This window comes from Sebastes fasciatus, chromosome 11 (assembly GCF_043250625.1).
Source record: "Sebastes fasciatus isolate fSebFas1 chromosome 11, fSebFas1.pri, whole genome shotgun sequence".
Classification (NCBI taxonomy): domain Eukaryota; kingdom Metazoa; phylum Chordata; class Actinopteri; order Perciformes; family Sebastidae; genus Sebastes; species Sebastes fasciatus.
Genome location: NC_133805.1, coordinates 8748893 through 8776826, shown reverse-complemented (window position 1 = coordinate 8776826; position 27934 = coordinate 8748893). Strand labels below are relative to the sequence as shown.

The 27934-nt window shown below is 42.9% G+C and overlaps 1 protein-coding gene across 5 annotated transcripts in view; it reads left to right on the top strand.

Moving 5' to 3' along the window:
- Positions 1-27934, top strand: part of cdh24b (cadherin 24, type 2b) — a 155268-nt gene that overhangs the window by 93385 nt on the left and 33949 nt on the right. For all 5 annotated transcript variants that reach the window (XM_074650326.1, XM_074650329.1, XM_074650328.1 and 2 more), the window contains one exon: positions 25371-25552. In XM_074650326.1, the coding sequence (XP_074506427.1) occupies positions 25371-25552 (182 nt within the window). The remainder of the gene's footprint in view (positions 1-25370; positions 25553-27934) is intronic.

Genomic DNA, 27934 nt, shown 5'->3' with positions numbered 1-27934 from the left:
GTGAATTATTGGACAGTATTGTCGACGAGTTGGACGTTATATTGTAAATCATTCATTTAGCTATCCAGAAGGAGGCTGCGTAGTTGGTCCCTTTGCAGCTCTGCTCCGGCGTCTCTGTATTTGTTCGCCTCTGTTGTCGGATGGAGTACACTGATGTGTCTTGTATTAATCAATTCCGTTTTTGTTATGCCTCCGCAATTGACCGGTGCGTCCTTTATTACCTTCAAAAGGACAAGCCAGCCAGTCAGTCCTCCTAATGAATGTGAATGAATAGAAGAACCAAACGGCCTTGATGGCCACTAGTGTTCTTGTCACCCTTTACTTAATGTCATCCTTTCCCTTGTTTCTCATCTAAGCAAGATAATTGCTGACCTTATTCCAATTAAAGTGAAAAGCGTTGACGCTATATTGCTTTTGTACAATTACATTTCATTTGGATTTTTTGAGCAGCTGATGGAAAAGATAACTCACTTTTCCATTAAAGTATTACTGAAATTGAGATAATAAGAGATCTATCACTTCTTTCAGGGGAAAGTAGTAATTTATTTCAAGGGCTGGACAGTTTGAGGAAAATATCGAGTTGTGATTTTTCTGAGCAACAATACAACTGCAAATTAAAATTTGTTAATTATTTTCAATGAATGAAACTCAAGGACTTTTTAGTTGTGGTTCACTTAGTTTTAAACAAGACAAGTTTGTTTCACATTAATAGAACCAGATAAGATAAAGCAGTTGCTTGTTGTTGACAACCTCCCAAGGTTCATACCATCCAGTCAGAAAAGTAAACTTGTAATGAGACTTGGCTTGTTTTCTATTGAAAAATCTACCAATTTAGCCCACATATTCGTAGTGTACTTGAAATTACTTGATAATATTCTTTGTGCCGGCTATATCCGCAGCCACAGGTATTATGTTTTCGGGTTGTCCGTCCGTCCGGTCCATTCTCGTGAACATATCTCAAGAACGCCTGGAGGGAATTTCTTCAAATGTGGTACAAACATCCACTTGGACTCAAGTTTGATCGATAAGAATTTAATGGTCAAAGGTCAAGGTCAATGTGACTTCACATCCGTCCCATTCTTGTGAACACGATATCTCAGGAACGCCTGGAGGGAATGTCTTCAAATGTGGTGATCAAAGGTCAATGTAACCTCACAAAGCACGTTTTGGCTATAATTGTAGTTCATTATTAACATAGTCCGTTATATTGTCTTGTACAGTAACCTACATTGTTTTATGACTAACTAATCTAAATCATGTCTGAAAAATATGACATCTGACTTACAACCCCTAATGATACCGTTGACGTTAGCTTCACAGTCTGACCAAACAGACACATTTCCAGTTCATTCACATTTCCTGAATCCCAGAGGAGTCCCAGTTTCTTTGAAGATGGTCAGCTTTGAATAGTGATATCAGTTGCTTTAAAGTTTAACATGAGTTTCACACAACTCTGTCAGCCAACTGTCTGTCATTTACACCCAAGAACTACAGAGCTTAGCTGCTAGCTACCTGTCCAAAACTAACATGAGGCAATCACTTAGATCAGGGATTTTCAAAGTTTGACACTGTGAGACCGCTCTCAAATTAGCACCATCAAAAGTATTATGTATTATTAGTTCCTGTTTGTAATGTACCATAGACTGTATAGACAGCTTTCACTGGATTACTTTGATACTGAAGACAACTTCAAAACGTGATGATTCTCAGGCAGCATCTATTATTTGTAAGTGAATTTATTGTTATTTGTTGGCGATGGACTTTGGAGATAATGATATCCTCGTAAAGTGTAACTCACACTACAAACTGTGCATCTTTGTGTGTTAAGATTTGACTGAGTTACGACTCCAAGATGTGTGAATTATGATGCAAATTGTGGCAAGCGGGCGCTAATGGTTTTAAAGTACCTTAATAGCCTCCATGATCTGTGTGTCACAGCCGCTGCTGTTGCTCCAACTGCTGACTGTGTGGATTAGCGGGCCAAGTCAGCAGCCAAACTACAATAACTAACTTCCAGTTGATTTTAGATCACTGGCGTGCACCTGTCCCTTCCAGCTCACGCAGTATCTTAGCCTCACATCTCTCCCTCTGCATATTGTATGAACCTAAGAATTTCCTCTAGTTGTTTGGCCAACTCAGAATTAATGTTAATCAGCTGGGTAAATGTATCAGCAACAGTTCACAGTCATTCTAGCTGGCCAAATGAATGCTTGGCAACTGAAACTTTCACCTCCTACTGCTTGTTAAGACACTGTTAATTATGTAAATGATAGCTCAGTTTGCAGTTTGATAATCACACTCTTTAAGATGCACTTTTGATATAACAAGTGCAGTAGTACAGAATGAATCTTTTCACACATACGTCTAAGTGTAATAAAGAAAAACTGTAAAATGAAACACACACACAAGCATGTTTAAAGTAATTTGGGCTGTCAAAGTTCTAGCGATAATAATGCGTTGACACATTTGTTTTAACGCCACTAATTTCTTTAACAATTAGTGGTTTTAGGTTTTAGCAGGATGAGTTTTAAAGCTAGAGTGAAGATACTGGCATCATAGAAAACATAAGGAATCCATTGGGACCATTGGATTTTGGGGATGAAAAACTGGCATGGCCATTTTCAAAGGGGTCCCTTGACCTCTGACCTCAAGATATGTGAATGTAAATGGGTTCTATGGGTACCCACGAGTCTCCCCTTTACAGACATGCCCACTTTATGATAATCACATGCAGTTTTGGGCATATATTTTTATGCTAAATGCAGTACCTGTGAGGGTTTCTGGACAAGATTTGTCATTGTTTTATGATGCCTATTGATAAATTAATATAAAAAAAGATATACATGCATTTGCATAAAGCAGCATATTTGCCCACCCCTATGTTGATAAGAGTATTAAATACTTGACAAATCTCCCTTTAAGGTTAATTTTGAACAGATAAAAAATGTGAGATTAATTTGCGATTAACTATGGACAATCATGCGATTGTGATTAAATGTTTTAATCGATTGACAGCCCTAAAAGTAATATGAAATAAACTCTTCTCATCTGACAGTTGCAGTAGCAGGTGAACATAACATAGCGTAGCAGAATGCAGGTGGATGCAAGAAAAGAGCTGTCAGGAGCTGTATTGACGTGTGATGAGGGCTTAATCCAATAGACCACTGGCTTTAATGCCAAAATTGAACTAATGATGTCCTGGGGAGGGAGATTTGTTGGTCGAGATGAACCCTCATCAAAGCTGGTGTTTTGGACCGGGCTGCTTTGAGGACTGGAGGGCTTCTTGGAGGAAAACTGGCCTCATTCTAATCTGTCTGGGTGATGAAGAGCCTCGTGGCACCAACGTCTGCTGTGAAACCTCACAACCTCCCGTCTGTTGCCTCTACTTGTTCTGCCGATGACTGCTTGATGTTAGCCTACGCCCGCAATTTGTGTGTTATTGTATGTGTGTGGGTGCATCCCTGATCTCTCTGCTTGCCTTTCTTTTTTTTCCAGCGTTCCCTCACATGCTCCCTTGTGCTCGCGCGAACACCATCAAAGCGAGCCACCCCGCCGCTCGACTCAATTACACACCCAAGCTTTTAAAAAGACACCCTCAAATCCAGCCCCCGCGTCTCCCAAGGTCAACACTGCTTATTCCTTGTGGCATTTACCAGAGAGAGAGGATTACAGTGGAGTGTACGAACCAGGTGTCGGCTGCACATTATAGCCTTAACAAGAGGGGAAAAAACACGTTCTGCTATGTGGGCTTGTCTTCTCACAGAATTTCTCCCAATCCAAAAACATGATTCCAGGAACAAAGCGTGTTTGTTATGTGTACGGTTTTTAACGCTGTCAGGGGACTTCATATGCCCGGAGGAAGCAGTATAGCAGAGGGAAAGTAGGCTACCGTACAGATTGGAGCTGTTGTTTGGTTAAATGATGGAAGTGGAAAATGTGGGATATTTTCAGACGCTTCATTTGGCAAACACAACGCTCTAACCACACTTTCCTTTGGGTCTCATTATCAAATGGCATACACCGTGCTCCAAATGTATTTGGACAGCAACACTTTTTTTTATGTTCTAGCTCGGCAGCTTGAAGCTTTAATTTTAGTTTCATCCATATCAAATGAACTTCTTTTAAGGGTGGCGGCGCTTTTTGAACATTTCAAGGTGACAAATATTTAGACACACTGTCGACAAAGTAATCATTTTCAGTGTCTTGCTGAAAAGATTATTTTGAAGTCTCTATCCCAGAAATATCATCGGGCTATATTTTCCTGCTGTATTTGCATTAATACTCACTGGACTGCATACTTCTCTCTGTACCTGTTTTCCACAAGACACATGTCAGATTGTGAACAGTGTCCCACCGCTGCCTTAAAACTGGAAGCTAACAAGGCAGACGGATGTAAAAAATTGTGCTAAAGGGGGAGTTGCTGTTAGCGTCTCATTCCACATCACGTCCTTGCCTGATTAAGCTCTTAATTATGGTAGTGCTGGGTGGAATACATGGTTGGCTAATTGTCTGCGAGTAAACAAGGGTGTTGGGTATCAAATTGCATCTGAAATGATCAACTTCCTGTTACAAAGCTCCAGGATAGACACAGTAGATGATTTCTTACTCCTCTGGTAATCCATAGGGAAATTAAGATGATGGGACTTCCACAGCATCATAGAGCTTTGTAGTCATACTGCCATAGTGTCGTTGTTGGGCTGATGGGAAATTTCATACCCTTGTTTTCATGTAGTCATTTATTTAGACATGTTTTTTTTTTTCATGTTTAGTGTAGCTGAATAATTTATGGCTGTGTGTATGTACTCCACAGCTGAATTCTCTTCGGGATAAATTGAAATAGAGGCTGGGGCATCGGCTGGAAGTGTACCTAAAAATAAGTTGACCACTTAATGTAATACAAAGAACACGTTCTTTATTCTAACCACTCTGGAAAGTAGGTTATTTAGGAGGATAACTTGTCTGGAATACAAAAATGCATGGAGAATATTGACATTATTAAAAAACAAGCAGTATTCATATGATGAAAATACACACACTGTCTTATTTGAAAGTCTTTTTTTAAAATGGATTTTCCATCGTATCACAGATTAGATCTTCCATTAAATATTGTATCAACAAAAGCAGCAAACATGGCATCCAACATTACCATATAATGTATTCTTTCTACCTTAGTTTCCTCACCTCTTATATACAGTACAGTGCCAAAATTAGACACAAACATTGTCTCGTAGTTTCAGCAATTTCTGCATTGACAACTGAGGAAACGATATGCGAGGCAGCTCAAACAAAACAAAAACAAAGGGGGAAAAACATACTTTTTATATCTAAAAAAACATAAAAATATACATGACCCAGTTCTTCCTGATGCATGAGAACATTCCCAATATTGCAACGTATCCAAAAAACAGTGTGCCATATTATAAACACAAGCACCAATGTTGACTTTATCATTATTCTTCCAGTTTAGGACAGTCAGTTTACTTACTTAACACATATTGTTGTAAGGCTGTGTATTGGTAAGAATCTGGCGATGCGACACATTACAGGGGTAACGATTCAATATATTGCGATGTATTGCAATACTGTAAGTAAGGGGATATATTGTGATTTTTTAAATCTAATTTTAGGAAAACTCGTATAGAGAACACCATATGCATACAATCTGAGTAAAAAAGTGTAAGTTTTTATGCAATCAGAACAGTGGGATATGCATTTATCACAGTCCCTGTAACATCCAGCATCCAAGCACTACTTTGAGAGGACTCATACACTGAGAGGGCGCATCTCTTTGAAAATGAAATAAAGTATTGACTGAGTTAATCTTTGCATGTAAGCTATTAATTAAAAATCAGTACAGTGCTTTTGAGAATCGACACGGTAAAAAAATTACAAAATGTAATATCGCAATACTAACCCTTACCCTAACCTTTTTCAATATTTTCTTACACCCCTACGAGTTAGGTGAGTATAGTTAGTTGGTTCGTTAGTTTATGCACAAACATTTCAAGTAAATTGTACATCGAATAGCAGCAGAAAGATAACAAATGCAACAAACCTTGAAGTTTATCCCGATAAAGTTCTTATTTCTTTCTCATCTAAGGCCTTTACACACCGTCCCCAGTATGTAAAGCCGAATACAAAACATCACGATAATGCGAAATACTCGCCTGGCTAGGGCTTTTATTGTGCAAGTTAAGAACAGAAGGATCTGGTCTACGTTACCTTTGTCAAGGTGAAAAGGATTAATAACGTTTGCCGTCAGGGTTCCTACTACAGAGCCTCCGTGTTGTTTGTTTCATTATATGGATGCAACTCAACCCGTTCTGCACAACGTGATTGGCTGATGCCTTTATTCGTGGTGTGAAAGCTCAGAAAATCAACCTCGTTCTGAAAAAAAAGTACTGCGCTTTTTTGCCGTATAATATTCACGTTCTGTGTGAAAGTATTCATGACGAAAAGAACAGTTTGAAAAAAATATATTGACGTGCAAATTAATCACATGAAAGAAACGCCCCCGGTGTGTAAAGGCCTTTAATCGTGTTTGAGAGAACAGTCCCGATCCAACATCCATTTACTTTCCTTTTCAAGGAGCTTTTCAACCACATTGCCCATTGTTCAGCAGTGGAGTGCTCAGTGGAGAAGTCCTACAAGTTTTATGGGTAAAAGCTACTTAGCTCACAACAGATACATCTCCATGACAACTGAACAAAATCGAAGACCACGTGATATTGAAGGCTTCAGAAAACAAATCATAAGATGGTTTTGTTTTCTCAAACTACGACTGTGTTTCCAAGGCCAAGACTGAAGTTACATGAATAAAACCAGGCGTGATTTGTTACCTCTTCACAAAACCTTTGAGTCTTACTCATCCTCAAATACAATATTGGAACAGTCCTTGAAGTTGTTTTCTTTTTTGCTGTTGAAATACACTCAGCAGAGTCCTAAGGATTGTTAACAAACCTGAAGTACTTTGTCTACGCTGCTGCAGTTTATTCCCATCACGCCTATTCAGCAGATCAAGCAGTTTAGAAGTGTGAGATTCGGATAAGAGATTATGATGTACTCCTTATTGATCCACATGCTGTATTTATTTCATACCATATAACAACATTTCATGCATAATTCTAACAGATAAAAACACGATCTTCAGTGCTGTAGGGTAGAAGAATTATAGAAGAAGTATAAAGAGAATAATTAAAAAAACACACACCAAAATACTGCCTTCATATATTCAATATGTACAAAAACGACCTAGGCTTTAATCTAAATCCTCAAAAGTTACAACTTTCTAGCGATGATTCACAACCACATTCTTCTATCTGAAATATCGGAAAGTGAAATGTCACTCTTCGTATGCTTCTTCTCAGTGAAATGTCAACATTTGATGAGTGATCTGGCCACAATCCCCGGGATCTGTACACCAACTGCACCTCCTTTATGGAGCTCAAATGAATCTGTAGGCTGTCAAAGGGCAAAACATTCATTCATTGCCTTGTGACAGTTGGAGCAGCACTTTGTTATAGTTTTAACTACACACACAGAAACTCCCAGACGCATCCGGAGACTCGTAACTCGTGCTCCCTGAACACTTCTTTCTGCTCTGCCTGCAAGAGCTGTTTGAATAGCTACAACTCTGCTCGGTGACAAGTCCGCAGACGGAGGCGCAGGTGCTGGTTCCCGTTTTTATGTGGTTTCCAAACAACCTTGGCTTGCCAACGGTGCCACATAAAAACGTTGAGGGAGCCATCACTCTCCCAGCGGTTTGATGGATGGAAAGATAGATGGGCTGACAGATGACTACATAGGTAGCGCCGATAAGATCAGTGTCATTTTTATACGCCGGGGAGATGAAACAGAGAGGGGGAGAGATAGAGGGAGTAGTTCGGAGTAGGGCCTCATCATAAATATTACTAATTCATTTCCCCGGAGAGCGAGGCTGTAACAGAGAGAGTGTGAATGGGAGGAGATGGAATGAGAGAAAGAGGAGGTGTGTGCAAGTCTTTCTATATGTGTGTGTATTTTTATTTTTTTTCCTGAAAGAAAAAAAGAAGACGGAGTCGCCAAAAAAGGTGCGATAAAGTTGTCAGAAGAGTGAGACAAAGGGAAGACGCAAAGAGGGAGTGGGTGAGAAAGAGGCTCCGAGAACATAGAGGCAGCGGAGGAGACGAGGAGACAAACGTACAAGAAAGGGTGCGGGGGAGTGAATGAAATGGAGGAAGTCAGGAGGGATAATCAGGGTATTATGTCCTTTAGTGAGAATGAGATGCCAAAAAAAAAAAAGGCGAAGAGGAGTACAAACAACAAAGAGGGATGGGTGGGTGAGCTAAAAGAGTACTCACAGATTGGCATGATGACTTAACCTATCTGTTGCACGAGCTTCTTCTTCACCCGTTGGAATCCACGTTTATGTTTTTTTAATACGTGCGCACGCATTTGGATCACACGTAGGGATGTCATGTTGTCAGAAATGTAATAGTCATACCAATACCAGTGAAAATCCACGATTCTGGATACCTTTATTATATTTTGCATACTGGTTTTTGTTAGGAAATTAAACAAGTCATAAACCCCTCTCTATTATCTATTTTATATTGCTGTGAAAGAATCTCCTTCAAACAACAGGATTTATTTCAGTTTCTCGCCAAAAACGTAATTTTACAAGATTACATTTGAACACATCATGATAACAAATTTGCCCAATACGAATTTTTACTGAATAGAGCCTGAACGCATCATAATGTTAATGTTACCGTTAACTGTAACGTTAGCTGTTAACTTGACTTAACCTTGGGAGTGGGTGAGAAAGAGGCTCCGAGGCAAGAGTCTAACGTTAACGTTAGCTGTTAATGTTAACGTTAGCTGTTAACTTTAACGTTAGCTGTTAGCTCCATGCTGTACTGTGCTGCCTACCGGTTGCTGACAGCTAACTAACTATCCTCCTGCGGATTTCAACACAGATTTGTTGTTCGCAATGTAGCACTATCGGGACAAATAGGTGCATACCCTTGACGCGTCGATAGCGAGTTTACTGCGTCCCAAACACATTTTCTATCGTCCCCCCGGATGACGGGACGACGTTAGTCTCAAGCCCTTAGGGTACTTATGGTACCTGTGGTACCGTAAAAGAAAAACGGGTACTGTCACGTTTTTAGAATTTTGGCATCCACTTTGTACCGAAGTATCATTTCTTGTGACATTTGGGTCACATGCACACATTCGTGCACACTTGCATGATCAGTCAGAGTTGAGGAGACAGAGAGCTGACAGGCTTTGTCATCTCTTGTCAGGCCCATAGACACACATATATTCTTCCTCAAACACACACACATGCACACGCACACTCTCACACACACACTCCTGACTCCCACTCTCTCAGTGTGTGCTCTTCACACACCCGGTACCCTCGTGTCCCTTATCACACTCTCTCCCATCTGTTCCTGTTTTAAAACACCCTCAGTGCACAATCATTTTTAGTCAGTGTGGCAGAAAGTGTCTGTGCTGCTGAAATCCCATTTGTCAAGCCGTCCACTTTCACATATCCCGCCATAAACTACTGCAGCTATTGTTAATGAACATTTTGTGTTCGCTGCCAAGCGCCAGCTCCCATTCCTGGGGTTAATATCGGCCATCGAAGTTTCTTCAAATACTGCTCTTCAATTATAAATAACGGGTTATGCAATATTAATGATTAAAATAATGTTAATAGAACATGAGGAGCGCACTGAAAGTTGCCTTCTTCTGTGTTTTCATAGTTCTTTCTATATAGCAATGGCACACTTAGACATGACAGAGAATGGAAGTGGAATAATATTGCCTATACAGCCACCACCGCTGGCATCAGCCTACCGTACATCATCTTCTGTTAGGTCCTATTTAGCAGTCTCATCACATTCAATAACATCTAATGCATATCGAAAATAACTTGTGTCCTCTTCAATAGGGCATCGATAATGAATTTAGTTAAATGGCATGACTAATGTGCATTTGCGGACTAGTAAATGGGCTCATCGGAGTTAAGGGGACACGCGCGTAGGCCGATCCGGTCCAGCTCGTCCGCCCACGTCCTGTCGCCCCGTCCAATGATCGCCACCCACGCGCTGACGTCTCCCATTGTTTGGACTGGCACGATAAAGACGTGAAGCCGGCACACTCTTTTAGAATGCATGAAAGCGAGTCCTGGGGGCAAGTTCAGCAATGCGTGAAGGAGGGAGGAGGGAGACGACAGGATGGAGGGATAGAGATGAAGGGGGGAAACGGGAAAGAAAGGAGAGGAGTAAAAGCTAATGGCTTTGTGGCGACAGTGATAATCGGGCTAGCTGAAAATCACTTCATCTCACACAGAGCTGAAGGGATGCTGGGAAAATGGAATGAAGCAGGTTTTTTTCTGTGTTTCGAGGCCGTGACGCAGGCAGATGTGTTTATATCATGTATACTTACCATGAAAGGGAATGAATCTAAGGCCGGGTGGACTCTATGTGATTTATTACTACAAACGTGGCTGGCTCTGTATGTTTAAAGACATCCTTTGAGATTCCACTAGCACACTAAAACATACAGTAATAATATGCAAAATCTCTATACGCAGCCAATCTCAAGGGCGGGAGATAGCGCTGAGGCATAAAAAGCCTTCCCCTGAAATTGCTCCCTCATATCACACCGCACAATTAGGCTTGCCATTGCAGCGCCTTTGCCCTGGAGTCAATGGTAGCACAGCACAGAGCTCTGCTTGGATAGATTCCTCCAGGCGTTTACCCTGCGTGGGTATGGATGCTGCTGCAGCCCACTAACTGTATTGTGTGTGTCGTGGGTCCACGAGTGTCGAAGTAGCAGGGTCAGTCAGCCTCCTGCGGTTTCTTTTTTTTGTTCTCTTCCTCTCTCTCCCTCTCTTCTTGTACTTCTTCACATATACATAAGCAACCAAATGAGGCTTCACGCCAACATTCGAGCCACATCAAATTGGCGGCTCCCGTGAGAAATCCGCAGGCAGCTCTTCCCCCTGATGGGCTTTTCTTCCACAATCCTGTGCAGCCAAAGGAGCCTGTGAGGAGAGATTCATCGCGCGGTAATCGCCCCATACAACACAAGGTTTCCAATAGACCTACATGCAGGCAATCCAGCTTTACGGAAACCCAAGAGGGTCTTAAATTCTCCACGCTCGGAGAATTTTCCATTCTCGCAACTTTACCTGCCATTACGGAGGGAAAACAGGGAAATTTAAAACTTCATTAAACCTGCCCAAATAGGGCCATTTCTATCCCCGTTTCTTTTTCTCTTCCCAGCGTATAAGCTCGGGCTACTGTGGAAATTAGGTGAATCCATCACACTTTCTGCGGCAATGCCTGGGTCCTTTTTCTTGTGGAGAACACACAGGGAAGGCAGTGAGACAGGCCGCAAAGAGACTGTCTTGACAATTTTTTATTTTTTTTGCGTTACTTTTTCATCTGACCTGGCAGTGTGCCCCCTCACGCAGAATAATAGGAGCTAAAGCCATTCTCTTTTTGCCGAGCCATCAGTGAGCCATGGAGAGCCGGGGAAGAGGAAGTGATTTCCATGTTAATGGGAACCTTCCCAGCAGCGTCTAAACCTCTCTTCTTTCCCTTTCCTTCCATCACTCCTTCCTCGCTTCCCTGTCTGTTTTGTGCATATCTACCTTTACCTGCTGTCGTCCCCGAGCACTCAATCCTCCTGCCGTTGTCTTGCGACGCTACTTTTCACCCCTCAGCCTCTGTTTACTTCTCCTTTCTTCCTCTCCTCTCCTCTCGCGCGCTCTCTTTTCTCTCTTGTCTAGCTTGATGAATGGAGTCGCTGGACTGTGAGCGGCACATCCTCAACGGGGTGTGGCGGGCCATCGCTGGCTGTCTCACATCGCTGTGTGTGTGTTTGGGTGTTTTTTGGGGAATTTTCTTTCACTTCAGCCTGCCTCTCGTGTCGGTGTACACAAGTGCAAATCCTGTTTGAAACGCGAGCCCGTCAAAATGGATCGGGACAGAAAAAAGAACACTCTTTGAGAGTCTCTCAAAATCCCTTATCCCCCGCCGCTGAGGAACTACACTGATGTCCACTCGGCTGAACATGTACAATCCCCACCTAACCCTGTGAGGATCCCTGAGCAGCCAACTGAACATGCTCCCTGAGGTCTTTGCCAGCCCCTCCTGCCCTCTCCGCACTCTTGACCCTATTCTCCCTGGGCTCCATCAAAAAACAAGGCTGGAAATGGGCCAGCACGTCATCTCCCCTGAGATATGCTCAGTGGTTCCATCCACTATGCGGTCTCTGTCAGAAAAAACGGCGGTGGGTAAACTACTCTGCTGCAGGGGTGCAAAATGAATCGCCTCAGCCCTGCACTCTCATCCCTTATACATAAAGGCTGGCAAGGCCAAACTGAGTGCTGCTCCGAAAGTCTATGGCATTCTTATAAATCATAAATATACCTCAACATATTGGGTAAACAGATGATCATCCTGTGAGCCAAACTAGTATAAAGTAAACTTCGGGGATGCGGAGAGACAGATGGACCCCGCTGGGCCTTGTGGGAATCTGTGGCTTCCAGCTGTTTCTAAATAGGTTACAAATGAGCACGAGTGGCTCGTTGTTCGATGTAAACGAACTGCTTTTCTCCCCGGAATGAGCGCTGCGAGAGGAGGGACGGATGCTGGCGAGAAAAGCAAGTGTTTAGATTCGATGAAGACAGAAGGCCTGTCCTGAATATAACCTCACGTAGTCGCTCGGAGGAGTAAACAAACTGTTATCACAGCTCCAAACTATTCATTGTTGCACAGACTTGAAGGGGGGAAAGAGGAAACATCTACACTCCGGCTTCAAATAAAAATCTGTCTCAATTTTTATCCCTGTAAGTAGTGTTTTTCTCCCCGCTAACATTGTCGAAAAAGCTGTGCACCTGCACTGCCATTGTTTTTTCCAGAGCTGTACGACGGCTCCCGTGTGGTTTAGCACGTTGTAACTGCTGCACTTGCAATTATGGGTTCAATCCTCACCAGGCTCATTTTGCTACAGTGCATGAATGCAGAGCACGCTGCTTTGCATAAAACACGCTAAACGGCACAGAGAGGGGGGAAGGCTAGAATCCAAAAAGTAATCTGTTACACATAAACTCCTTCAAATCTATTTATGTACAGTATATCAATGCAAATGACATATTTATTCAGCTCGCAATCTGTGCATTTATATTCATAGTGTTATCAACATCTGCCACTTTATCTGATGTTAGTTTAAGATGTATGAAATGATGATAATTGCAATGAAAACACCAGTATGACTTAACTCTCCTGGGTAGTGCAACAGACAATTATCTTCCAGTTCTATTTGACTTATCTGAAGACCTATCACTGTAACCACAATGCATTGCAGCTGCTATTTTACAAAGATCAGATTAATGTAATATCAATCATGCTTCTACAGTCGTACATTTTATTCTCTGTAGAACTGATCTTTCTCTTCTCTTCTCTTTCTTCTCTGACACATTGTAGATCTGGGCCCGTATTTAAAGTGTGGGTCCATTATTTATATATATATATCTTTTAGGTTTTTATATATTTATACTGTGTAGCTTCCCAGTGGTCTTCCCTGTGTATTCAAATCCAAATATTCAAACTTTGGTCAAAGCATTTATATTTTAGAGTCAAAATGTTATTTTTCCAAGCCCTTCTAAAAACTTTTTCCCATGTGACCTGACGTAGGTTTCAGCATGATGTGCTGCTGCACATACAATATATAACCATCCTTATAGTCAGTGCATTCAAGTCAAATACAGTAACTTAGATGGCAGTCGGCATGCTCCCAGTTTGGAAAAGCAGACCGTAGTACCGGCACGGAAGCTAAGCAATGTTCTGCTGTGGACGCCATGTTAGTTCGGATCCGAAAGTCACACAATAACACAAACAAACTAACCGATCGATGCTGCGGTAGACCAGCAACTCCCATGTTCTGCAAGGTAAAATTACTGTTTTTGTGAATGTAGTCTGGTGGCTTTGAAGACAGTGATATAACAGCTTCAGTTCCCTGTCGGAAAGGGCCGTCTGATGGCGAGGTAAAGCTGTGAAAATACTCTGAATATATCTACACTTAAACTAATATTCCCTCATCACTCATCTTCAACTGCTTATCCGGGGTCGGGTTTGGTGGGCAACAGCTCCAGCAGGGGACCCCAAACTTCCCTTTCCCGGGCCACATTAACCAGCTCTGACTGGGGATCCCGAGGCGTTCCCTGGCCAGGTGTGGAGATATAATCTCTCCACCTAGTCCTGGGTCTTCCCCGTGGCCTCCTCCCAGCTGGTCGTGCCTGGAACACCTCCCTAGGGAGGCACCCAGGGGGCATCCTTACCAGATGCCCGAACCACCTCAGCTTAAATTAATACTGTTTTCTTTTTTTTTAGGTGGCTAAAATACTTTTTTCTGCTGCTCCCGCCCACAGCCGCTGGATTCTGCATTTCTGCATTTTTCCGTGCAGAACGCGGGAGTATACTGTACATACAACCCCACAGTTATTTCCAAACTTAGCACAGCTAATATTGACTCAGCTAGTGCTAGCGTTCACATTATTCATAACCTTATTGATTAGCCTCGGTTAGCTTACCTTGGTAACCGATGTCACTGCTTTTTGCAACGGTTGAGTGGGCATTTCCTTTTGAAAAACACAGAACAGAACGCAGATGGACCCGTCATTTAGGTGTCTCAGAGAAAGACATAATTTTTAACCGGCCAAAACTTCTGGGTGATGCATTTTTGGCTGTACTTTTAGGACTAAGATGAAAAGCATTTCCTCAACTTAGGAAAAGACTTCTATCTCTGCTGATCTTAAGGAGAGCTCCAGAGGTGTCGTAACCTGTTAGGAGCTGCCAGGAGTTGGCCTTTAGGCCGAGACATTCAGGACAGATAATGATGGATGACAGAGAGATTATTCACAGATAACCGTTGTTGCAAATTTTAATACATCTTTTGACTGATTTTGGTCGATTCAAGAGAAAACCTTGGACGTTGCAACCTCGTGGCGACAGGAAAAATATCTCAACGATAAGCAACAATTTCTGCACAGAAAAAAAAAAATCAAACTTTGATCACTGCAGCGTCTCAGATAATGATTTATTCATTTCACCGCCACTCAGTGTGAAGTTATGGAAAAGCAAGCAGCATTATATTTAAGAAATACATTTCTCAACACTGTGACATTACAGGAATTAATCATCTGTGAGAACCACCTGTAAGGGCACATAACAGGAGGTGTAGAGCAATATCATTGCTGAGTGCTTAATATTGCACGATACAGGCGAGATGTGGCTCTAATATAGGCATTGTAAAACAAAGAAGACACAGCTTACGTATTCTTTGATTGTTTAAGCCACACAAGAGTCTTGCCAGTGTTTACTTACAGCATGAATTGGCTTATTGGTAAATGTCACTATGATATTTAAGCTATTTATTCAGTGTTGCATCATGTTTTTGCATACACAGTGTTTAGTACTGTCGCTTCACCGCAACAACATTCTGAGTTTGAACCCGCTGGCCGTTTTGGGCCTTTCTGTTTGGAGTTTGCATGACCTCTCCGTGCTTGGTGGGCTTCTGGTTTCCTCCCACAGTCCAAAGACATGCAGGTTATTTGTGACTCTCTAATGTGAGTGTGAATGGTTGTCTGTCTCTATGTGGCAGATCACAGGGTTAGTTTTCTAGTTACTAACTTACTAAGCCAACACATACAAAAATGTTGCTATATCCCGCATTTTGAATTTTCCCAACTGTTTAATATGTCAAACTGCAACTGTCAGGGAAAGTACACGCCATCATAAATTCTATTGTGCAGCTCAGACGGTAGTCCTTAGAGAGTAGAGTAGTCCGTCTCGCTGAGGAAAATGTAGGAAGCTTCATAAATAAGTCTCCTATGAGGGAGGAGTGTTTTTATTCCCTAGGTTAACTTTCAGCACCATTCCTGGGAGTGACTCTGAGGCTGCTTTCACACCTAACAGTTCAGTTATAACCAGCTCGGGTCCATTCGCTCGGTTAATACTCTTCATCTGGGCTGGTGTGAAAGCTGTCAGTTGAACCCTGGTGCGGACCAAACAACCGAACCGAGACCACTTGAAAAGCCGGGTCTCGGTCCGCTTCCAAGCTGACTCTGGTGAAGATCGTTTGTGGTGTGAAAGCAAACAAACCAACCACAGGATTTTATGATAGTAGATATGTAATTTTAGCATGATTTCAAAAGCTACATTTGCTGATCGTGAAATCTGTTCAGGAAGTGATCTTAGAATTGATCTGTATAGAAATAGAACAAGGAGGAAACTCATTGGGCCTCATTGACGAAAATGGAACACGGCAACACGGATAATTCATGCTGGAACTGGTGTGCATAGTCGTCAATGCGGAAAACTCAAATGCAGAACATGACCCGTATCAAATTCAGAATATAGTCCTATTTGTAATAATAGTAGAATATTAGTGTGCATGTAAATGTAGTCAATGTATATATTCTGCCCTTGGTCTGGACCAAATGAACCGCACTACAGGTGTGAAAGCAGACGCTTGATAAATACGAGCCCTGATTGTATTACCCAAACCCACTGGCATCACATAATGTATTCAATCAGTGTTAATCACTTTAGACAAACAAGCCTGCAGGAATATTCAATTTAGCTCTCGTTGAATTCTCTTTGGTTCGTCTCCTCCAGCTTCTCCTGCTTTAAAAAATCTCATAAATTGATGCTCTTCGTCTCGAGAGAAAAGCGTGTCTCATGTCCAGTCTGCAGCCTGCCTTCAGGCTGCGACAACACCTTGTGTTAATTAAACCCGACCTCTGGATTCGCCCGCTCTACTCCGCTCTGCGCCGCCACATTCTGGGGGAAAATTGAGTGTTTGATTCCTAAAGCGGTTTGACTAATTCCATCTGGCTCCAAAGCTCGGCTGTGGTTGCAAAGAGTAATAATGATTACGGTGATAACTTAAACAATTAGGTAATAGGCAATAATTTCCAATAATTGTTATTCTCTAATTGAGTTTTACATCTTCGGAGCCCAAATAAAGAGATGGAGGAAATGAAATGAAAGGAGGAACTAATTAAAATGGAGGTGGCTAATACCCGCGTGCTTTTTATCCTTTTATTTCCCCCCTATCCCTCTGTTTCTCTCGCTCTGTATTAATATTTCATCTAAAGTTCAGTGCTTTCTGCTTCAATAGACAGTAAAATCACTGCTGGAAACATTGCTTTCAGTCACATCTCTCTCTCTCTCTCTCTCTCTTTTCTCTCCTTCTCACTCGCAGTCCATTTTTTTTTTTTTCTTCCCCTTGAGCTCTCGCCGCTCATTTCTCCGTCTCTCTCTCTCACAATACCTCGCAGGTGGAAGCGAATGTCAGCGGCGAGTCCGACTGGTTCGAGCCGGCCGCAAACTCTACTTCCCCCCTTCTCTCCGTCACATCAGTCAGTCACTCAGCCAACCAGCCAGCCAGCCGTCCTGCCACTTTGTCATTTTATCATTTTGTCATTGCGCTCAAGAGTTCTGTCGATGTAAAGCTTTTTAGCCACTTGATATCACGGAAAGGCACGCATTCTCTTCGCAACCTTGCTTCTGGAATTCATTCAAATTGAATATACAGTATGCGATATCTAAGAATATTTCAATGGAGCCGTCGCGGAAAAGCTCCATTATATAAGTTACGAGTATATTTCTGCTTCACTTTATCCTGCCCCTGAAAGGAGCCGCCGTCGCTTCAGGATTGACGCGGGGCGGCGGACTCCACATTGTTAAAGCAGTGTTTGCACTTAGGCACCTGCCCACACCAGCATGCAAGTACATTCACCTACTAATGGACTAATGGACACACGCGTGCGCACACACACACACACACACACACACACACACACACACACACACACACACACAGGCATCCTCCCACTCTATATGACATTAGAACAGAGCTCAGTAATGGCTAATGGCCTGCCTCTCTCTGCACAAGGCAAGTTAAACAGCAACATGCAGTGTTTTATACCGCTTGCCCTGGAGCCTGTGGAGGAAAATATCTACACAGTTTCATTATTAACCCCATTAGCGCCGAGATAGAAGGCGTCACTTTCACTTTCACTTCCACCGCATGCAGTCTAATTTAACCCTGTAGTGGCTCAGGGAGAATAACAAATTCCGCTTATACAGCAAATGCAGTGTCCGCGTGTTTCCATCTCTGTCCCTGCCTCAGCTATCACCCCCCCCCCGCCCTCTCCGTGTCTCTAACACTCGTGATGATGCCTAAATCACACTCTCTCCTCGTTGATCCTCCCTTCCGTCTCTGGCCTTTTTCCCTTAAGCCCTCTTGAGTATGAGTGCCTGTGTGATGGACTCCTTCCCCTAAACGGATGCAGATTTTATTCAGGCTATTTTCAAAACCGGTGCGTGCGCTTTAGCCAGCTAGACATTTTTTTAATGACTCCAACCCGACGCCTTCCACCATCACCACCACCGCCGCCACCGCCACTGCCACTGCGAGAAACACTCAGACGCCAGATAAGACGCGGCGGAGTGACACACACTTATTTTTTTTTTTATTCCCACTTACCCCCCCCCCCCCCCCCCCCCCCCCCCCCCCTCCTTTCTCTCTCATCTCTGAGTGCTTTTACTGAGACCACACTTGTCTTCAAAAAGTGGTTCCCCGCTGGGTTTTTTTCACCCTCTGCGTCCCTCTCGTGTTGAATCTTTCATTTCACATTTATCTGTCCTTTTACAGTCGCCCCCTTTTCTTTTAGATCATCCCCCCTCCCCCTCCCCTCTCCAACCAGCAGTTTGTCAATTTAAGCTTTTTCTTTTGCACTTTTAAACCTGTATTAAACTACACCCTCCCCTAATTAACACTCACCACCTGTCACTTCACTTCATTTCCAAATAATCCCCCTGCCAGCACGGCACTATTCATCCAATCACCTGCAAAAAAATCTGGCAGTCCCCGGCCAATTGTTCAAATAATCGTTCCTTAGTTTGTCATGGGGAATCAGAGCGGGCCGATATGAACTAGCTTAGAAAGAGACGTGAAGAGAGTGTCTCCTTGTCTGTGAAGTAGTGCCCGAATACAGCACGGGGGGCTTTCGATCTTCTCTCCGTGGCGCAATTATGGCCAGCTCAGCGGAGAGCACCTACATTAGCGAGACATGAAGCATTGAACCGGCGAGCCCATGCTGTTTCCTCACAACCCGCTCTAATGACTTTACCTGTGCGAACAAAGGCAGAGGACAGATCCCAGTCACTCTCTATTTTCATCTGATGTGTGATTATATCAAACCTGCGCTCCTTTATGAGCTGGGAATCTCTCCCCGCCACTCACCTTTTCACTATCCTCTCTCCACTCACAGCCTACCCTGCTGCATCCCTCTTATTCTTTTCCCCCAGTCCATCACAGGTGGAAATGATGTATGACTTGTGTTGCCAGCTGCTCTCCTGTGTGAGCGGAAAGCTGATAATGACTAAGTCTAGCCTACTTTGCCGGCATCACACCCCCCTTTGTCACTCTCCTCGCGAGCGCTCCCTGTGTGCTGTATGTGACAAGTGTGTATGAGAGAGGGAGAGCGAGGCTGGAGCTCTTCACTCTGCCGTCATGCCTGTGTGTGTGTGTGTGTGTGAGCGAGAGAGGACCCGTGACAGGAGCCGTTGTGCCGGCGTAGGCGTGCGTTTCCCCGTTTTAACCGTACAACAGCAGCACAGAGCAACAGAAACCGCAGTCCCCGACTTGTAAATAACTTTCCTAATTTGCTGTCTCATTAGCAGCATCCCGGTTTATGTTCGAGTTGTCTTCGTCTCAGCCTTCTGGTGCTGTGTCAGTCCCAGATGGTAGGCATGGTAGTCACGCCGCATAAAATGGCATTTAGTGTTGATTCATTGGCACATGCTGTCCCTTCCAGTGGGCAGACCCCTGCAGGGCCACGTGGGCGTTGGCATACTTGTTGTGTGACACATGCTTTCTTATGTTTTATCATATTTTGTCACATGAACTAGTTTGATGTGATAACATGCTTGGGTCCAATAATGTCTCCTTGTGGTACAACAAATAAACAAAAGTATTTGGGCACCCAGATGTGAACATCTCAGATGTTGGAACCCATGACTGCAGAGATTCTCTCCCATTCAGCCACAAGAGCATCAGTGAGGTCGGACACTGACTGACACTGGTCTGGCTCGCAACTCGGTGTTCTAATTCATCCCAAAGGTGTTGCAAGGAGATGAGGTCAGGGCTTTGCACAGAGCAGTCAGGTTCCACACCAAATCCAGAAAACCATTTCTTTATAGACCTGGCTTTGTGTACAGGAGTATTGACATGTTGAAACAGGAAAGAGCCAAACACAAACTGTTGTCTAGAATATCATCGTATGATGTAGCATCAAGATTTCCTTTTATTGAAAACAGCCAAAAGTCTGTCCACGTACTTTTATATATATTATGTCATTTTAATATTACTATTATATATTATTAAGTTTTTTCCTGATTTCAACCTCAACACCTAAATATCAGATTATTAAATATTCCAAAAGCAACACTATAACCACCATGTCTTGATTCTTTTTCTTTCTTTCTTTTCTCTCAGAGATATAGCAATATCAAGATTCAAGATGAAAAACACCATTTAGTGTTTGTGATTTCTCTCAAGAACTGGAGATTTAAAGAATTAAAAAATATACAAATGTAGGGAAATTGACAGTTTTGGTGACTGGAAGAGAAAAAAAAGAATGAAGGGTAAGAGTATTCACTAATATAATAATAATAATAATAATGAAAAACATTAATTCTGGGACGTCAGGGCTGTTGAACGATGATTGATGCATTCCTTTTTTATAAATAAAAGCACTGTGGGAGTTAATTTTGTCTCTCACTGTGAACTTAAATAACTTGTTCCTGTTTTTTTTTTCCTTTTCAAAAAGTAGCTATTAGTCTGTAAGTTATGGTAAGTACAGTGAAACTAGCCATTATGTCCTGTACATTACACTTTACGCAGTGGGAGACACACTCGGCAGCATCTAGGGTAGCACCTTGAGTAAATTGCTGAAGAGGGAGAGGAGGTTGAGGGGGAGGAAGCAGTTGTTCACCAGGAGGTAAATGAAGTAAAGTAAGAAAAAAAAACAGGAGTGGGTAAAGAGCAGCCTGGAGAGCGGCATATGGTAATGGGGCCAATTCAAGGCCCTTTAGAGCCATAAGGCCAGCAGTGAGCGTAATGCTACTGTCACTCTCACTGCTTGTAATGTGTGCAGAGGAAAGGCTGCGGCATTAGCCAGCTAGTAGATACACATTTAAGCATATTTAACTATGAAAAACAAATCCCATTCCAATGTCAGTGGTAAATACGTGTCATTATTTGTGCTGTTATGTAATCCCCATCTCACAGCCATTACAGCGGCAGCCACAGAGGGACTAATGAACGAATAATACATTTGATTTGTGTTGTGTTTTTCAGAAGAGCATTTCTCTCCGACAATAAAACAGCAATTAATAGAAGGCGATCAGGTAAACACGGAGATCACAGCAGGCTGGGAAACAGCGTTATCATAAAGGGCGGCTCGTTGAAGAATGAAGAAACTATTAGATTCACTGCGGTTTCATCTCGACCAAGAGGGAATTTGCGTACTAATCCCATCAAATCCATCTTGGCTGTTGTATTTTCTAGAGAGTTGTCCACACAAATATACTGACTGTTATTACCGCAGCAATTCCATGCTGATTGTTAGTTTGATACCCGTTTGTCAGCTGAGGAAATGACACGGTTACTGATATTTTTCTTTCTGTCATGTCTATTGATCTCTGCACCGTAGTGTTCCATCTTTGGATATCAAAAAACCATCCCCCCTCTGCTGATCCTGTTCAGTATTTAGTACTTATCTCACAGATGGATGTCCTTATTGCGAGGGTGACACTTTGTTTCGTCAGTGGGAACTTGAAGTGGTGTTCAGTTTCTGCAGAGAGACAGAGTCCCTGTTCTGTACAGACAATAGAGTCAATAACTGGAAGTGTTTTCTAGAAAATAAAATAGAAAATAACAGCGAGCGCGTCTCCAAATCTTGAACAGTATCGGGTGCCATGTGGTGATAAGAACAGAAGAAACAAATCACCGGCACTCACAGATAAAGTGTCTTTTTTGGTTTATTCTGGGCAATCAAACGTAAACGAACGCGGTTACAGCTATAAGCCGTCATCAGTGTGTAGAAAATAAACAAATTAATCATGGATAGCAGGAAACTAAATCGCAATTAATCGCACAGTTTTTATCTGTTCAGAATGTACCTTAAAGGGAGATTTGTTAAGTATTTAATGCTCTTATCAACATGGGAGTGGGCAAATATGCTCCTTTTTGCAAATGGATGTATATTTTTATTACTGGAAATCAGTAAACAACACAAAACAATGACAAATATTGTCCAGAAACCCTCACAGGTACTGCATTTAGCAGAAAAAATATGCTCAAATCATAACATGGCAAACAGCAGCCCAACAGGCAACAACAGCTGTCAGTGTGTCAGTGTGCTGACTTGACTATGACTTGCCCCAAACTGCATGTGATTATCATAGAGTGGGCATGTCTGTAAAGGGGAGACTTGTGGGAACTAAAGCTAAAATTTAGCGCAAGTTTGGAGCGTTATTTAGCCTCCTTCGCGACAAATTAGTGTGACATAGTTGGTACCAATGGATTCATTAGGTTTACTAGTTTTATATGATGCCAGTATCTCTCACTTCAAACTGCAACCTCCAAAAGATCGAATTGTGTTAATGCGTTAAAGAAATTAGTGGCGTTAAAACGAATTTGCGTTAACGTGTTATTATCGCGTTAACTTTGACAGCCCTACTCTACATGTCATATTGTAAAAAGTGGTTGTCTAACAGGTAATTTAACCTTTACAAGAATCACAGGTGATTTGCCCCAAACAATAAGAAGAAAGTGTGTGTAAAACTAGCAAGGTGATGAAGACTGTGTCCTCGCCAGAGAAACGACAGCGTTGGTCTCTGAAAGACCAATGTTTGTTTTCCTGACTAGTGACCTCTTTTGGCCAAACAAATAGCTTCATGTTCTCGTATAGCTGCAACACATCTTACAGCCTGTCTTCGCAGATGGTGTAGTGAGATCTCTGTGTGAGCAGATCAGCCGCTTCAGTCCTTTGTCACTGGATGTGTTCAGGCACAGTTGTGAGAGTAGGTCACCTGTGTTTTGGCAGCAGTCAGAGCTCACAGGTGCTGAAGTTGTGCGTGTAAAACGGAGGAAAATAGACTTGAAATGTAAACATGCGCTTTGGGTCACGGTAAAACGTGAGTAAAATGTGAACAGAGGTGTATCTGTTCCATCAGATACTGTGTAGACAAGCCTTTAGGGAACAGGTTGGGTTGACTTTGACACCGGAAGCCACTGTTTGCATCCCGTTTCCTACAATGTTTAACCATGACAATGATCATCCTATATTTTTTTGGGGCTTTTATGCCTTTAATGATGGTGACAGCGACAGTTACGAAAGGGGGGGAGAGAGAGAGAGGGTTGATATGCAGCAAAGGGCTGCGGGTCGGATTCGAACTTTGGGCGTTGCGGTAGGGACTAAGCCTTGGTACTAGGGATGCCAGCTTTACCAGGTAGGCTATTATTAATATTAGGTTTTTTATTATTATGTTATTTTGAAGTAACGTTAGTGACATTTGCGACATGTTTTTAGTGCCGTTCGTGACGTGTTTCCGTACTTACTGTATGTTACACATTGTACATATTTTACTTAGTTTACGTACTTATTTGAAGCCCAGCCATGATGTCTTTCCTAACCCTACCTAAGTGGTTTTGTTGGCTAAAGATAACCGCAACTGTTTCACGGTACCGATGTGATGTTAAATGTCAGGCGAAAAGCCATTTCACACTGTTAACCCCGTGGTGTGAAATGACAAGCGAAAAGCCTAAAATGCATTATCATGACACGCGGAATGTCCTTAGAATGGCGTGCTATTTATACCTCTTACCACGAGATCAGGTTGAGGTGACCGATCAGAAGAAGCAGAAAACTGAATCATCTTTTGTGATGGTCGTGTATATTTTGGAAGGCACCGTTTTTTGTCGTTCAGGTTGGAGGACTTGTTGGAGTGAGAAACCCCCCCGTGTGCTTTTAAAAAAATATTTAAAAAGACAACAATCAAACACCCCGGGTGATAGCTTTGGTTTGCCGATGCCACTCTGATGTCTGAACTGTAATCCTGATCCTCAAAGCAAAATAACCTAACATTTTTTGTCTCGCTGTGATGTTGTCAGATTTACAGAATTCATCTGGCTGCGCGTTGGCCCAGATACCGTCTTGTTGAAGTGCTGGCTATCTTTTATTCTGTCAACCCAATGTGTTTGTGCGATGTTGTTCCCGCTCACATTTACGGCTCTATCTGATTCCCTTAGCTTTAGCTGAGCAGATAACAGCTCTGTTTGAATGAGCCTGTCTGTTCTGTGTGTGAGAGCCAAATAGTGATATCTTACCTTTTCCCTCGCTCAGTTTCTATCTTTCCTACCACACTTATTCTTGTCAGTGCAGCTGGTGGCCACTATGTCTCTCTTTCTCTGTGTGTGTGTGTGTTGGATTGAAATAAAGTGGTAGGCGGATATTTGAATTTATATGTGCATGTGTGCTTTTTATGCAGTAATGCGAGTTCACAGATGTACCACACATTTTCATCAGATAGGTGCAGCGGGTGAATCGTAAGAGAAATGCACCGTGTGTATGTAAACTGCAAAGCCAGCAGAAGGACTCTAATAATGTGCTGCTTTAATGGGCCCGGCACTAAAAGTAAAACCAGCATGTTTAAACATGATGGCGATGCACATGAAAGAGCCTGTTATCTTGATTAATTCCTGTTAGCAGGAGGAAGGAACGGACGACTCGGAGACTAAAAAGTGGATGTTTGTGATGAATAGTTAGCTCGTGCCATCAAGTTCAAATGCTCTGAGGGAGACAGAGCAGCTTTTCTTACCTGTAATCTTTGCTTTTTCTTTATCTCCTCTGTTCCTTCTGTTTTTCTTTTTTAATCCTAGCTTCTTTTAATTTAAGTAATTTTTTCTTATTTTTTTTCCGGCAGGTTTTCCGGCCATATTTTACCTAGCTTTTAATAATGCCTCAATGCCGAGCGTTCAAACGCATACTCTTCCTTTCTCTGCTTTTATCTCTATCCTTCATCCTCGCAGTTGTGTTTAATTAAATGCTGTCTTATCTGTCTGAAATATTGCAAATATTGCCTCAGCGCAGGTGGGGAACAGCAATTTGAAAAACAGTTTAAAATTAAGGGTTTTATGAAACGACAGAGACGGCTTCCCCTAACGTGTGCCGTCGTGTCTCTCTCTCTCTCTCTCTCTCTCTCTCTATCTCTCGCTCTCTCTCTTTCTCCCAGGTATGTGGTCCTTCTCAGTTTCCGAGCTGGCCATCCCGGGGGCGGAGATAGGGCGTATCTCGGCAACCGACGCCGACCTCGGCGAGAACGCCAAGCTGGAGTATACCATCCTGGAGGGGGAGACGGGGGAGACGTTCAACATCACCGGAGTGAACCAAGAGGCGGTCATCACGCTCAACAAGGTGAGGGATGGATGAGGGGAGGACAGATGGGAGGGGAGGGGTTGAAAAAAGAGCGTGTTCGAGGGGAGGAAGAGGATGTCATGAGGGAGAAATGATGACGTATAGAGAGGTGTCTGTTTGTAAACATGCGAAGAAGGGGCTGGAGAGAAGAGGAGGAGAAGAAGAGCAGATGATGAGGAGGAGGAGAGGCGATGACACAGGTATTGTGAGGAGGGAGGAGTTTTGTTTTGCCTGAGAGTCAAAGCAAACCTAACAATATGTTGCCTAAGCCCATTAACCTGGAATTACCTGGATACACACAAAGACACTGTATAAGCCTATACGATTTGTCATGATCCATCTCTCAGCAGCCTTTTCACTGGGGATTTTTAAACAGGTGATCTATATTCATCTCACCTTTTTCTCCTTTTTTTGACTCCCACCAGATGAGAGTTGTTTGATGGGTTTCTGACAAAAGAATTTCCTGCTTGATTCACTGTGAACCATCCTCCTTTTTTTTTTATCAATATTTCCATCTGTCTACAGCAAACATAATGAAGCATCCGTACCATACTCAATCGAAGCGTGACGCATCCAGATGCAAATGTTTTGCAGCGGCTGAGTTGAGTGTAATTTGCAGCAGGAATGTTTTGACCATTGTCGAGGTGTTTTGACTGCCGCCGTTCAGTTTTTTCCGTGCGGAGCGTTTTACGCGCACTGGAGGATCAATGAGGCGCCGCCTTTCCATCCTGAGTTCAGCTGGCTAATAGTCCCCTTTAGAGTAATACTAGATGATTTCAATTTCAGACATCCCCTAAGCCGCCTGTCATCTCCAATAATCACATCCTTATGAAGATGCGTGTGCACGGTAGGGGAGGGGGTGAAGAGTGCTGACACCCAGTCATTACCAGCACGGCTTGTAACAGTACATACAGTACGTGTCTGTCTCAGGAGAAGGACCGGGAGCCTCTGTGCTCACATGTAATGTCTACTTAATGGGGAGAAGGGCCCTGTGTGGGAGGCACATCTGAAACATGATGCTTTCATTTCAAATGAGCCCTACAGACACTGCAGTAAAAATACACGCGTGTCTCTATTAATGCTGTCAGCGTCCTCTCTGATCTGTGGGATGTCAGTCATGAGTGCTTGTTTTGTATCCTGTGTAATGTGCACCACACAGGCTCTTATATGCATTCGAATGCAAGAGTTGAGAGTGTGTTCATGCACGTGTGTATGCTTATATATCAAGAACATGTATGTGTATTATGATGAAGTTGATCTACTTGACTTTATTAAAGAATCAGGCTGTTGATTCTAGGCTTGCCGCGGTAGTCTGTGTTACCGGTGTTACACGGTGTTTGGGCATACACAATTACAATACCTGCCCACCGTCGTTTAGCTTTTTCTTTATAGAAATAGAACCCATTTAGTTCATTTTGGCGTATCAGCGGCGTGTTATCAATACATAGTCGGACGACGGACGCTACAATCTGTAAGTGAAAGTGTCTGCTCTGTATGGAGTCTCAGCTCAGAGTAGCAGGAGTCAGATTTCACGATGGCGGAGGATTTGGTGTCAAAGCGAAAAGCAAAAGCACCTATTTGGCAATACTTTTATTTTAAACCCGACGCTATAAGGGAACCATAACGTTAATGAGGCAATCGCCGTGTAGAGGACGGAGCGGTCAGAGTCGGTGTGAACGGCGCAGCGGCTCCAGTTCGAAACCTGCTGCCTCGCAGCGAAAGTTGGACCGGAGAGGCCAGACACACAGCCATCCGACGCTGTCTTTTCTTGTAAAATGTCTGGTGTAATCGGTAACACCGGTGTCGTCACAAGTTTAATAACCGGTAGGAAAATTTCCTCACCGTCAAATCCCTAGTTGACACATGGGCTTGGGGCAACAGGCAGGGTAGGGAAGTCAGGAAGTACTTCATATATGATATCCAGAGCATTAATATAGCATGAAACAACCATTTGCTATGTACTGGACTGTTGCAGGAGCGTAGCACCCACCCTCCGTTTCCCCCCCCCCGGTTAACACCGTTAGCTCTGTCGGGACTGTTGCCGTTGTTTTCACTGTTAGCTGCGAGCCGCCGACTCACCCGTTGCCGTGTTGAGAGCCGTGCCGAGGCAGTAGGAGTGCTCCCAATCTCGCATTCAGCACCTTCCAGTCATATAAAAATACTCCAAAAAAGGTCAGTTACCTCATAAAAAGTTCTTTAGTGAGGTTCTTTAATGAGGTATTGATTAAAAAGGAGATCTTTTCCTCCTTCATTGAAAAATCCAGAATCTATTAATATGCAAATATTGTTCATTGCTAAAGTTTAACTGCCGGGCACATGATATCTACTGCACTAAAAAGTCCGTTCTCATTGTGCACTGGAGGCTTTGAGTTTCCACCTCAC